General features: G+C 50.4%; 2 protein-coding genes across 3 annotated transcripts; one reads left to right on the forward strand and one right to left on the reverse strand.

Annotated features, from left to right (window-relative positions):
* Positions 1 to 628: 628 nt before the first annotated feature.
* si:dkeyp-113d7.1 (uncharacterized protein LOC407709 homolog) lies at positions 629 to 7,026 on the forward strand. Of its 2 annotated transcripts, none has more exons than XM_068337636.1 (3): positions 629 to 910; positions 2,466 to 3,164; positions 4,594 to 7,026. In XM_068337636.1, exons 2-3 carry the CDS (start codon positions 2,694 to 2,696, stop codon positions 5,635 to 5,637), a joined length of 1,515 nt encoding a protein of 504 aa, XP_068193737.1. In that variant the 5' UTR covers positions 629 to 910; positions 2,466 to 2,693; the 3' UTR covers positions 5,638 to 7,026. The 2 variants fall into 2 exon arrangements, with proteins under 2 accessions (XP_068193737.1, XP_068193738.1); XM_068337637.1 differs by having other exon boundaries at positions 629 to 822.
* A 478-nt stretch (positions 7,027 to 7,504) lies between these two features.
* LOC137610163 (keratin, type I cytoskeletal 13-like) lies at positions 7,505 to 10,452 on the reverse strand. The gene is made up of 7 exons (XM_068337638.1): positions 9,921 to 10,452; positions 9,304 to 9,386; positions 8,731 to 8,887; positions 8,489 to 8,650; positions 8,274 to 8,399; positions 7,956 to 8,176; positions 7,505 to 7,742 (listed from the first exon to the last, which is right to left on the reverse strand). The coding sequence occupies exons 1-7, from the start codon at positions 10,389 to 10,391 to the stop codon at positions 7,712 to 7,714; spliced, it is 1,251 nt and encodes a 416-aa protein (XP_068193739.1). The 5' UTR covers positions 10,392 to 10,452; the 3' UTR covers positions 7,505 to 7,711.
* Positions 10,453 to 12,455: the final 2,003 nt, after the last annotated feature.

Consider the following 12,455-nt stretch of genomic DNA (forward strand, 5'->3'; position numbering starts at 1 on the left):
GTGTCAGTATATTGATGTAATTTTTAACAAAACAAATTTTAATTTTTCAAACAAAATATGAGAAAGCTTTATAAAGTTTTATCACGGGAAATTTCTACGTTTCCTGTTTCCTCCAGATTCACAGAGAAAAAAAACATTCAAAATGTAAATATACGGAATAAAGAGAAAACAACACAAGGAAATTAAAACAAAAAAATTGGCAAAAAATAAAAATATCAAGTACTGGTCAGTATATTGACTGCAGCGGAAAGAAAAAACAAAATTAAAATGAAAAAATCAATATTTTTTAAACTATCGGGGTTAAGTAATCTCTAAATTTGTCGCATTTATCTATTTATGGAACTGAAGTCTAGGACTTACATAGTTGGTGGGCTGTGACGTCATTGAATTGCTACTTGACCGCAGTGACCCGGACCGGCGGGGCGCGTGCCGCTCGTCCATTCATTCATTCATTGATCAGAACACATCGAGCGCGTGCAAGTTAAAATATAAAAAAAAAACTTTAAAACACCACGAGCCTCCGTTTCCACAACAACGGTGTCGCGCGCGCGAACCGTGAAGGCGAATCTGCGCGCGAAAAACACCTAACCTTTACCGCGGTTGCCCATGGCAACCACATACCCGCGTGAGTCGGAGCGCGCACGAGCCGCCGCCAGTGGGCAGGCAGGAAGGAGGGAAGGAGGGAGCGACGCGGTGAGTGACAGAGGGGAGGAGAGGAGGCGAGGCGGCGGGCTGTTCTGCCGAGGTGGACGTGGCGGGTCCGGCGGACTGACTCAGAGCGACGGGCGGCGGACATCCAGTCATGAACCGGAGCGCCGGCAGGTAACGTAGCGCCGTCCCCGCCGCGATCCCCCGGCTCCGTTCCGCGGCGCTCCGGCGCCTCGCAGTGCCGCTTCCCGTCATCCTAACGGTGAGTGTCGGCTCGTAATTGGACACAGTTGGCCTCTTTTGTGCGGACGCTCCCCGCTGCGAGGGGGGGGTAATCGGGGGGGGGAGGCGAGCCTGCCCCCCTCCAGCTGCCTGCATCTCCTCCCCGCTTCACTCTCACTTTCCTCCCCATGCTAACACCTACTAGCCCCGCTAGTTAGCCTTAGCGGGCTCCGAACGACGCTCGGGTGATAAACAAGATGGCCACTGGCTAGCTTAGCTATGCTAGCAGCCCGCTAGCAGCCCGCTAGCTTAGCCAGCTAGCTAACATGGCATCCTGCCCCGTCTTTGTATCGCTGCGAGCGGCTCCGCTGAAAACAAGACGGAACCAAAGTTAAAGTTCCTGCCGCGACGCGGGGGAGACCGGGGGGAGACCGGGGGGAGACCGGGGGGAGACCGGGGGGCGTCTGCGGGGAAAATCACCGCCACATTCTGGCAGTTTGCGGAGGCTGCGTGGCGAGTTTGAGGCTACCTGAGTGTTTGAGGAGGCAGGTAATCTCGACCCCCCCTCAGACCCCCACCAGAGTGTTGTTTTTTTAAGGGGGGGGGGGGGGTCAGTGTGTGATGGTTGATACCCCAAACTTTTCTTGGTGTGTGTTTGTGTGTGGTGGTGGGGGGGTGTTGGAATGAGTCCATAGTTCAGCTCTAGAGTTGCTCCGGACTGTTTCTGCTGATTTTCACGCGTGACGCGGAGTGACCCCCCCACCCCCCTCACGTCCATTCTGACTGTGTGTGATTGGGGGGGGGGGGGGTTGTTTTGCAGGATGGGAAAACCTTGAATGGCATGTTTGATATAGGATGGGGAAGGTTTGTGGTGTGGGTCGGGTGGGGGGCACCAGATTAAATCACCTGGATTTAAAAAGATTGTGTTTTTTTAGGTTTTCAATAGAATTAGCGAAACAAACCTGAATTTATTCCAGTTTGACGGGAGTCTTTTAGTTGGGTTTGATCAGGTTTAGTTGGGTTTCATCAGGTTTAGTTAGTCAGAATTGATTGGGTTTAGTCAGGTTTACTTGTGTTTAGTTGAGTTTAATTAGGCATAGTTGGGTTTAATCAGGTCTAGTTTTGTTTAGTCGGGATTATTAAGGTTTAGTTGAGTTTGATTAGGTTTGGTCGGGTTTAATCTGGTTTAGTTGGGTTTAATCAGATTATGAGTCACGTGAAACCCAATCAATATTTCTGATCATCTTCCTATGATGTCACGGATTCTGATGGGATTGATCTGATCATTGTCTTCTGACTTCAGCTGTTCTGATGATGTCAGGTTAAGGAATGCGTTCTGATTGGCTGATTGTTCTGAAACACGCCCAGCTGGCCCGGTTTCTGACCTGCTTAAAGTTTCAGAACGGATTGAGGAACCAGATGGTAGACGGTTCCATTAGAGTGTGAACGAAGACCGGCCCACCTGTTACATCAGCACCAATCTCGCACCCTCAAGCCCCGCCTTACTAACGGATTGGGCGGGGCTTGTTGTGTTGCATCTGAATCTATCGGTTAAAATCGAGTTGATCTGATGTCGTCTGTCCTTTGCTCTGCAGGCTTCTCCCAGCCAGGTGTGGGTGGTGACATCATCACCGGGTGTCGGCGACAGCCCCCCCCCCCACGAGGTGACGCCCCTCCCCCCACCTCCTTCAGGACACGTGGACCCACCCAGGGGGGAGGAGGAGGAGGAGGAGGAGGAGGAGAGGAGGAAGACTTTTGTAACCTCAGCGTTTTCACGCTGCTGAACCGGACTGCGGTGAGGAGGATTAGCCCCGCCCCTCACCATGACAGACTTGGAGGCGGACTGTTTGGGTCTTGGCCTCCCCCCGGACTGCGGCTCCCCTCCCCCGCCGCTGGACGCCGCGCTGCAGGCGGACTGCGTGGGTGGCCTGACGGCGTCCACCGCCACGCAGACCCTGGCCCTCCTCTCCTCCGACTGCCCCACCCCTACGCTCAGCTCGCTGGCGGCGGAGATCGCCGAGCCGATGGTGATGCTGCCGTGCGTGAAGAGCGAGCCGGAGGACGGCGACCTGGAGCCCATCCAGACCGTCGACCTGTCGGAGATCCAGCCGCTGTCCACCGCCGAGCTGGGCCACGACCAGATCAAGATGGAGATCAGCGGCCTGGACTACATCAAGTCGGAGCATCACGGTCACCACGGCGACCACCTGGACCACTTCCACCACACGGACGTCAACGAGCTGGACTACAAGTCGCACTACGAGCCCAGCTCCGTGTTTGACTACATCTCCCAGGTAACGTAAGACACGCCCCCACGACTCGACAGAAAGTCCTGACTCGATGCTAGCACGCTACGTGATGTCACACAGGTTTTATTTACGATTGATTCTGTTCAATAACTCGATTGGGGGCGTGGTCTCAGGCTCCTCCGGTGACCAATCACTGGTTTCCTCATCGAATCGTCTGCTGCAGGTTTTCTTTCAAGTCATTAACAAATGATTTTTAAGCAGCTTTGCTAACTTTAGCTAGCATACCACTTTAGACACATCCTAATGATAAGGATAGTTTTAGCATTTTATGCTAAAGCTAGCGAGGATAGTTTAACAGGATGTTAAACAGTCCCTTTATCACCTTCCCTGTGAAGGTTCCTCATGCTAACGCCAGCTAACTAGCAGTTTCATCACTAATGGCACAATCGCTCAGAAGATCTTAAAAATTCAAATTTAATTAAACCGGTTCAAACCGCTGCAGACATGCTAACGTTAGCCGTAGCAGCAGGGGACTCATCTGTCCGGCAAACAAACACGATCACTGCGTTGTTGGCTGTGATTGGTGTTTCCTCGGGTGGGCGTGTCCTCCTGGACAGGTAGGACCGAGTTGTCTGCTTATGTTGGTTCCACTGTTGTGGCGTCAGAGGCTCAAAGCTCCGCCTCCGAGGAAACCACGTGATTCTGTCGTTTTTCTTTAGTTTTACAACTTTTGACTGTAGACTGTCGAACAAAAAATCTAAAAATATTGCATACAATATATTTTTATCAAAAATTGAAAGCTAACGCCGATTTCAACAAGACCAGCTCCAGTGACAAAATTTCTTTTACAACAAAAATCCTTTTTAATAAGAAATAATTATAATAAAAACTTGATTCAAGTGACTTAATGACGTTTATTTTGAAATATAGTGACTTAGAATCAGTTTGTTTATTGTAGGAGAAATACTGATCATTTCTATATCAAAGCGTGAAGAAGTCAGTAATATTAAAAATGAGAACTAGAGGAGCCCTAAGTCTGTTTCTCTACAACGAGCCGGTCCCATCTAGGGGTAATGGAATCGATGACACCCAAATTGTGTTCCTGACGTCCGGTTGACTCCGTAGTTTGGTTTTCTTTACGGTCACTGCAGAAAATCCCACTTCACAGAGACAGGAGGTTGGAAATGGAGGCCGGGTTTCAATGCTTTTTGGGCGATCTCAGGATAATCTACCGCTATTTTAATCCAGAACGTTGTCACAGTTGTGGATGCTTAATTTTGGGGTAACGGCTGGTAACCGGTCACGTGACTGAGACCTGTCCAGACAACAGATGCACACATTTGTGACATTTCAAAATAAAACGTCATTATTTTGACCGTACCGGGTCGCAATCCGGTGTTTAGGGACGTAGTTCTTTTGGTGTCCTTCCTGACAGCGCTTGACACTGAGCTGTGATTGGTTGTGTGTTGGTCAGGTGACGGACACGCTGGAGTACATCAAGTCGGACCACCAGGTGGACCTGCAGTGCTACTACAGCGAGTCGGGCGCCATCTCCACCCACCTGCAGCACAACGGCCTGGAGTCCATCCACATGGCCGAGCTGCGCACCGAGCTCAACAAGCTCCGCCCTGACGCCCTGCTGATGGACAGCATGGGCAAACTGGACCCCGTGTTCGGAGGGGCGGGGCCGTACGAGCTGCCGTCGGAGGAGAGTACGACGACGGGGCAAGGCGGCGGCGGATTGGTCGTCACGACCAAAACCCCGACGGCGAGGAAGCCGCGGAACATGCAGGGCGAGAAGCCGTTCTCCTGCACGCAGTGCGGGAAGAACTTCAGCACGCTTGGCAACCTGAAGACTCACCAGCGCATCCACACCGGCGAGCGGCCGTACACCTGCTCGCAGTGTGGCAAGAGCTTCGGCCAGGCGGGCAACCTGAAGCGGCACCAGCTGATCCACACGGGCCAGAAGCCGTACGTGTGCGCACACTGCCCCAAAGGCTTCACCAAGGCCGACGACCTGCGCTCGCACCAGCGGCTGCACACCGGCGAGCGCCCCTTCATCTGCGGCACCTGCGGGAAGAGCTTCGGCCAATCCAAGGAGCTGAAGGCGCACCAGCTGAGCCACACGGGCGAGCGTCCGTTCTGCTGCCAGCACTGCGGCAAGAGCTTCAGCAAGGAGACCAGCTACCGCAACCACGTGCAGATCCACACGGGCGAGAAGCCCTTCACCTGCTCGCAGTGCGGCAAGACTTTCAGCAACTCGGGCGTGCTGAAGACCCACGAGAAGATCCACACGGGCGAGCGGCCGTTCGGCTGCACGCAGTGCGGGAAGAGCTTCGGCCGCCTGGGCCACCTGAAGGCGCACCAGCAGATCCACACGGGCGAGCGGCCGTACGCCTGCCCCCAGTGCGGCAAGACTTTCAGCCAATCGGGGCACCTCAAGGCGCACGAGCAGATCCACAAGCGGGAGCGGGCGGACACGGCGAGCAGCAGCAGCGTGGGCAGCGACAGTAGCTAAAAAAAAAACAAAAAACCTTTAACCTCGCGCCAACACAAAGTATTACTCCTCTTTTTAAGAAATACGATATATAATTTTTTTTCCTTATGAATTTTTCATACGTTTTCATACCTTTTGTGCTCTTTTTTGCATTATAAATGTGGGCGGGGCGACTGATTTGCTCTTATGCAAGTGTCTGTGTGTGTTTCGTAGCGTGTGTCTGTGGGTGGGCGTGGTCGACGGACGTATTTTGGAGTACTTACTGATACGCAAGCACAAATACTTACAATCAAGTAAGAATACTTGATTTTTTAAAACTTTTTATTTTTCTACGGATCCAGACCAGCAGCTCCTGGCGGACCGGGGCCCCGATGACTGATGGGACATTTGCTTGTTTCCCCCACCTGAAGCACAAAATAGTTTTTTATATATGTCAAAACTGCGAACGCACCTCAAACAGATCCGTTTATGTCGGCGTGACCTCCTCCTGGTGAGGTGTGGGTCCGTTACCATGGCGATCCAGACAGGTCAGACAGGCGTAAGCGGAGCTTCCGTTAGCTGACGACGCACAAAGCATCGACACTTTTGAAGTATCGATGATCGATTTGTCGTCAGGTGGTCAAACCCGACTTTAACGTACAAGTAAGTTTAGTTTAGTTTTCTCGTTTTTTGCTAGCTGCTAAAGGCTAGCAGGCTAGCAGATTAGCTTCACTCACCAGCTAACGGAGTTGTCTTTTTTTATTTTTAATTGAGGGTTGAATCTCACCTCTCGTCCACCGTGTGGTGCTGTGGAACGCCCAGCGGACTCCGTTCACGCGATGAGTTGGTTTTAATCCGTTTTATAAAAATGGCCAACTTCCTTGTTGCGTTCAAAGTCCGGATTCCTTTCGCCCCTCAGTGCCTGACGAGAACAGGACGTGGGCGTGGCTCCCTGACTGCGACTCCCTCCCTTCACCCCCGGGTGGGTGTTTCCTTGTTGACCCTGCAGGTTCTGATCTAAACCCCCCCCTCGGTAAACGGGGCCCCGCTTCAGTCCGCAGCGTCTCTCCAAGTACTTTTGCCAATCAAGTGAGTACTTTTTTTGGAGTACTTGCTACCAGTTTAGTCGTATTTTTCTCAGAGGGGGTGGGGTGGTACTCACGGACATTCATGTTGTTATTTTTATCGACCAGTATTGATCTTTCTGTCGTCGACATTCCTTTAGTATCGTCAGTTTTCAGTATTGTTATTTCCAACGGGACCAAAACTCATCAGCACAAAACCCAGCAAGCCCCACCCGTCCAGATCGCTCACTGTGTACAAATCTTCTATCGATGATGTAATTCATAAAAAAAATGAGAAAAAAACAGCAGCAAAAAGACGATGCAGCATCTTGTACTGGAAGAATTATTAAACTAATGACACGCCCGCCTCTGCTTGGTTTCCTGTCTGTGATTCAACGAAAAGTTCTCAAGTTCACGAAAAGAAATGAGAGGGAAGAGGAAGACGAGCTGGAAATAAAGATGTTTTTCTGTGTGAGATATTCAGATTAACGGCTTCATCCAAAAACTAAAACTTGACCGGCTTGTGCTGCATTCAAGTCACGTCAGAGTTCAGGTAATTTTGAGCCTCGTGACGGAGACTCATCAACAGGTAAACGATTCAAAGCATTTCTGATCACCAGTGAACATTTAGATGTTTTTTCCTGTTGCCTTCATGTTCTGACGGTTTTCCCACAACTTAATCAGAATTTTAAAAAATTTTAAATTCCAAATCAGTTTGTGAAATGTTTTTAATTTGTTTATCTAAATTCGACATCGAAATATCATCTGAAAATATTTTTCATTCTGAAAGCAAAAAAAAAAAAGTTTTTAAATTGAACCCGAGTTCAAACAAACCTTCAGACACGTGAGTTCAGAGTTTTATTCTTTGAATTGCCAGAAAGAATTTTTTTTTTTAAACTCCAAACATCAAGAAGTGACAATTTTCCCTCCACAAACTTGAAAGCAAACTTGATTTCAGTGGCATCAGAAGGACCGCTGGGAGGAGCCTCCGGCGGGATGAAGATGGGGGCGTGGTCTCCAGCGGCGGACGCAGACAGACGTGTGATTGGTCTTTAAGTGGCGATCTCGATGCCGGGGATGATGCTGCGTTTTGAGACGGTAAGGAACAAACAGATTAAAGACATGCTAACTGTCAGGCTCGCTAAACATGCTAGCAGTGCATAGCCATTTGTAGCTTTTAGTATGTAGCTTTAACGCATACCTTGTCAGTCACCTGTTGGTTTTAGCTTACCAAACAATGCTAAAGCGTTATTAGCGCCCACATGTCAAGCGTTCTGCTGAGTCATGCGTTCCCACCTGGTGCTCCCTGAGTCCAGCAGCCTCCGGTACTCGGCGATCTCCATCTCCAGCCGGGTCTTGATGTCCAGCAGCATCTGGTACTCCTGTCCCTGGCGCTCCAGGTCGGCCTTCAGCTGCATCAGCTGCTCCTCCATGCAGGTCACCTGGTTCTGGTAGCCGGCTAGCATCATGGCGTAGCGGTTCTGGATTTCAGCTAGCTGGTTTTCAAGAGACGCTTTCTGCAAGGAGACGCCCGAGATGAACGCGTGAAACAATCTCAAGCTGCTGAAGCAGTAGCAGAACGTCGTCGGACAGGGTTAGCGTTAGCGACCTCACCATGCTGAGCTGTGATTGGAGCTCGATCTCCAGACTCTGAAGCTGAGCCTTCACTGACTTCACCTCCACCGAGCTGCTGCTGATGGTCTCCTGCGCTGTGGCGATGTCATGCGATATGGTGTCCACCTGAGGAGAAGGAGAGGAGGAGGTCCAAGGTCATAGTCCTGGATACGCAAGTCAGGCGTTTTCGCGGCTGGACTTCTCCCCCCCCCTACCTTGCCCTGGTACCAGACTTCCAGGTCTTTGCGGTTCTTGTTGGCGACGTTCTCATAGTGGTCCCTGATATCTGAGATGACCTTGGTGAGGTCTTGCTGGGGCGCAGCGTCCACCTCCACGTTCACCTGGCCGCTCATCTGGTCTCTCATCGCCAGCAGGTCCTGCAGGATGACGGACGTACGAGGTGTAACAGCGGAAAAGGGTCCGGAACCCAACGACGGTTCTGGGATGTCCCCCTTACCTCCTCGTGGTTCTTCTTCAGATACACCAGCTCCTCTTGCAGGGACTCGATCTGCATGGTCAGGTCGCTCTTGGCCATTCCTAGCTCCGCCAGCAGGGCCTTCAGCCCGGCGATGTCGGCCTCCACCGACTGACGCAAGGCCAGCTCATTCTCGTACCTGCAGGGTGTGACCGGGTCGGATGAGTCGGATGAGTCGGACGACACCCGATCGCTAAAACAAGCTAACGGGAACAATATAAAATGGATCTTTAAAAAAAAATAAAAAATTTGTGGTTTGTCAAAATGTTTCTTCAACTTCAATTTTTTTGACAAACTGCAGCTTTTTTCGGATTTAATTATGAATTCCTCTCAAAAACTTTCTTTGTTCATAGAACAGATGAAATAATAAATCCTCCTGCAATTCCTGCAGCAGCCAGCAGGGGGAGCGCCGCTGCCAGCGGATGTATAACGGTCTTCTCAGGTGAGTTTGACAGGCACTCCCCACAAAAACTAGAAGGGAAGGACGGAGGAACGAAGGAAGGAAAGGAAGGAGGGAGGGAGGAGAAGGAAAGGAGTGAGGAAGGAGTCACTGACTTCATTCTGAAGTCGTCCTGAGCCAGCTTGGCGTTGTCGATGCACAGTATGACGCTTCCTCTGGCGATGACGGCGTCCTGGATCTGAAAGACACGAAGAAGACATCAGACCGTTAACAGGACAACGCCCAACCGGCACCGTTCACACCTGGATCAGGTGTTGGCAGAGTCCTCCACTTGACCCACCATTTCTGCCCTCCCAGATTCAGCATTCTTGCCTCACAGATGTACTTTTTTTGTCCACTTGAATCGGGTTTACACCTGCAACTAGTTTCACTATCCATTTATTTATTTATTAGTTCATTATTGATCGTTGATTAAAGTAAACAATTTTGTTCGGATTCTTAAATTCCCCACGCGTCGGAACGCCGCTGCTGATCTCAGGTGAGTTTTGGGGCGTGGCAGCCTCACCTTGTTCGTACCACCTGGGTGTTTTCGCACTTGGAGATCTGTGTGATCTGTGGGGTCTTTGTTCTTGTCGCACTTTTTCATGTCAACAATTTTTTAAAAACTTCAATCCACTCAAAAAAAAAAAAAAAGCATTTTTTGCAAAAAGAATTTCTCTTTGCAATCCTTTAAATAAAATACCATGACTCGGCGCTTCCTGTCTGTGCTCACCTTGCCCTGCAGTTCGGCGATGGTGGCGAAGTAGGGGCTGTAGTCCCTTGCAGAGGGGCCCACCCGGGTCTCCAGAAACTGGCGGATCTTCAGCTCCAGCTCGGCGTTGGCCTTCTCCAGCGCCGCCACCTTGGCCAGGTAGGACGCCAGGCGGTCGTTCAGGTTCTGCATGGTGAACTTCTCGTTGCCGATGAGGCTGTCGTCCATCCCGCCTCCGCCCGCCGCAAAACCTGCACCTCCAGCCGATGCAAAACCTGCACCTCCAGCAGATGCGAAAAGCCCGCCTCCACCTGCACCTGCAGAGTAACTGCTGAGCATCGTTCCTCTGTTGAAGACGTTCCCGACGGAGGAGTAGGCTCTCCTGTCGGTTCCTCGTCCTCCTATCACGCTCTGCGAGCTCATCCTGTAGGACGGCCTCATGCTGATGCCGCCGCTGGTGGAGGATTGCGAGCCGATGTAGGCTGTTGCCATGGTGGAGATGTGGAGGAGGTGTCTGTCTGCCCCAGTGGAGGGAGAGAAGTGAGGAGGGTAGGAGAAGGGCTTCTCTTATAGGTGCTCAGGTGGGCTGGTCCGCAGATGAGGGGCGCGGTCCGTGGGCCACACCCACCCCAATGGAATGCAGTGAAATAACTCAGAACTATTGTAAAGTGGATTTAAAATATCTTCACGCCAGCCGTGTGGTCGCTGGCAGTACTGCAGGCGCTCCGTCAACAAACAAAGGCTTCGCAGTCGCCAAACTGGTTTCATCTGGTCGGCAGGACCAGATGAAACCAAAAAGGGGTGGGTGGGACGCATTTACTGCCATTAACGGGTCTATTTAACTTCGATTGTCACAACAACCACTGGGGACAGAATGTACGTTCACGCCATCTGGAGAACTGGCCGGCGTCCAGCGATCGTTTTTAGGGGTGCTTTGGAGACGTTTAGCCACGCCCAGTCCTCAATCTGTAAGCGTGGTTGGAGGTCAAATTTATTTATTCTGGAGTTCCTGATCTGGATGGTGAATGAAAACTGCAATGAGTGGGCCAGGTGTTAGGTGACAGGGGTCAGCCTATCAGGGGGCTGCATGTTGATTCAGGCTTTCTTGAATGTAATCTAATCTCTATTTATTCCGATCTAATCTCAAACTAAACTCAATCTTAATTCAGTCTAAACTGAAACTAATCTAAATCAAAACTCAATCTGATATTGATGTTTACAGCTCGGTTCACCCACGTGTTTCTGATTATACATCATCTACACCCAATGCTTCTTTCTTCTTTCATGTCCCTATACTTCCTTTTATTCTAGGTTCTTCTGTTTTCTGTTGTTATAATTATGTCAGTATGTAAATAATGTAATTTATACAACGTCTTTTGGCTGTGCCATTTTTCTCTCACTGTTGTGTGTATTTATTGTATCTCTTGTGAGCAGATGTCACCTGAGTTTCGCTTGGGATCATTAAAGTATATATCTATCTAACTATATATGTTATATCAAACAAAACTCAATCTATACTCAAACTAATCTCTATCTTATCTCGATCTAAACTCGAACTGAACTCCATAAACTTCTTCACTTTATCCCTTCAGGTCCTTTTTTTTTTTTCTCTTCAGTTTGCTTTTCAGATTAACGTTTTGCATAAGGACAGAACTAAACCTCAATGCGTTCTGGGTAATTTAGTTCAGTGGCAGTCTGACAGGTTTCCCCTCTGATGTAAAAATACCTGACCCTGCAGAAAAAATACATTAAATAGGAGAAAACCTCATTTGTCTCCTGGTAGGATTCCTGACGTGAGATGTGAGCATACATGTCGTGAAACAATTTGAACCCTTCGTGGATGTTTGAGTCCAGGTGGTGGTGCAGGTCTGGAGCTCCTGGGTGTTGGTACTTGCACTACAGAACCAGTGTTTGTTCCAGGTTCTGCCCTCTGGCTGCTACATAGCGTTGTGGGTCTCTTCATGCTGGCGCTGCACTTTCCAGCTCATCCTAGCTGCCAACAAAACGCCTCCTGGCAGCGATCGCTCACCTGTCAACCATCGACCCGCTACAGACATCGCATGTGGGAAAGCGCCGCCGGCTGGAGGTTGGGTTGTTTGGTCGTCATGGTGACCAGGGCCTTGATAGTGTTTTTCAGTATCGTACTTCCAGAGCTCTGAGACTCTTTCGATCTGGGCCTCTGGTAGTCTGACCCGCTGGGAGGACTGCGAGTTCGTGGTGGTCAAAGGGGCGTGGCTATAGTAGTCCAATCACATGTGGAGCTGTGAGCGCTAGCCTGCAAATAAACGTCGCTAGGTGGAGATTAGCACGGCAACAGGGACACCCCGTTTTTTGACGCGAGTCGAGAAGCTGCTCCCGGGTCTGATGTCTCACCAGCAACGTTTAGCAACCGAGTCTAAGTCAGTCAACAAAAAGTCACATGACCAGACTGTCGGCAGACTGTCGGCCTGAGGGGAAGGAGCTCTTGAACGGGCTCTAGAGATGATGCCACGCCCAGGGAGCAGTTAGGGGTTCGGTCCCTTCAAGGGCCCCGGGGCCCAGGGGGTCAGTACTCGG

This window comes from Antennarius striatus, chromosome 16 (assembly GCF_040054535.1).
Source record: "Antennarius striatus isolate MH-2024 chromosome 16, ASM4005453v1, whole genome shotgun sequence".
Taxonomy (NCBI): domain Eukaryota; kingdom Metazoa; phylum Chordata; class Actinopteri; order Lophiiformes; family Antennariidae; genus Antennarius; species Antennarius striatus.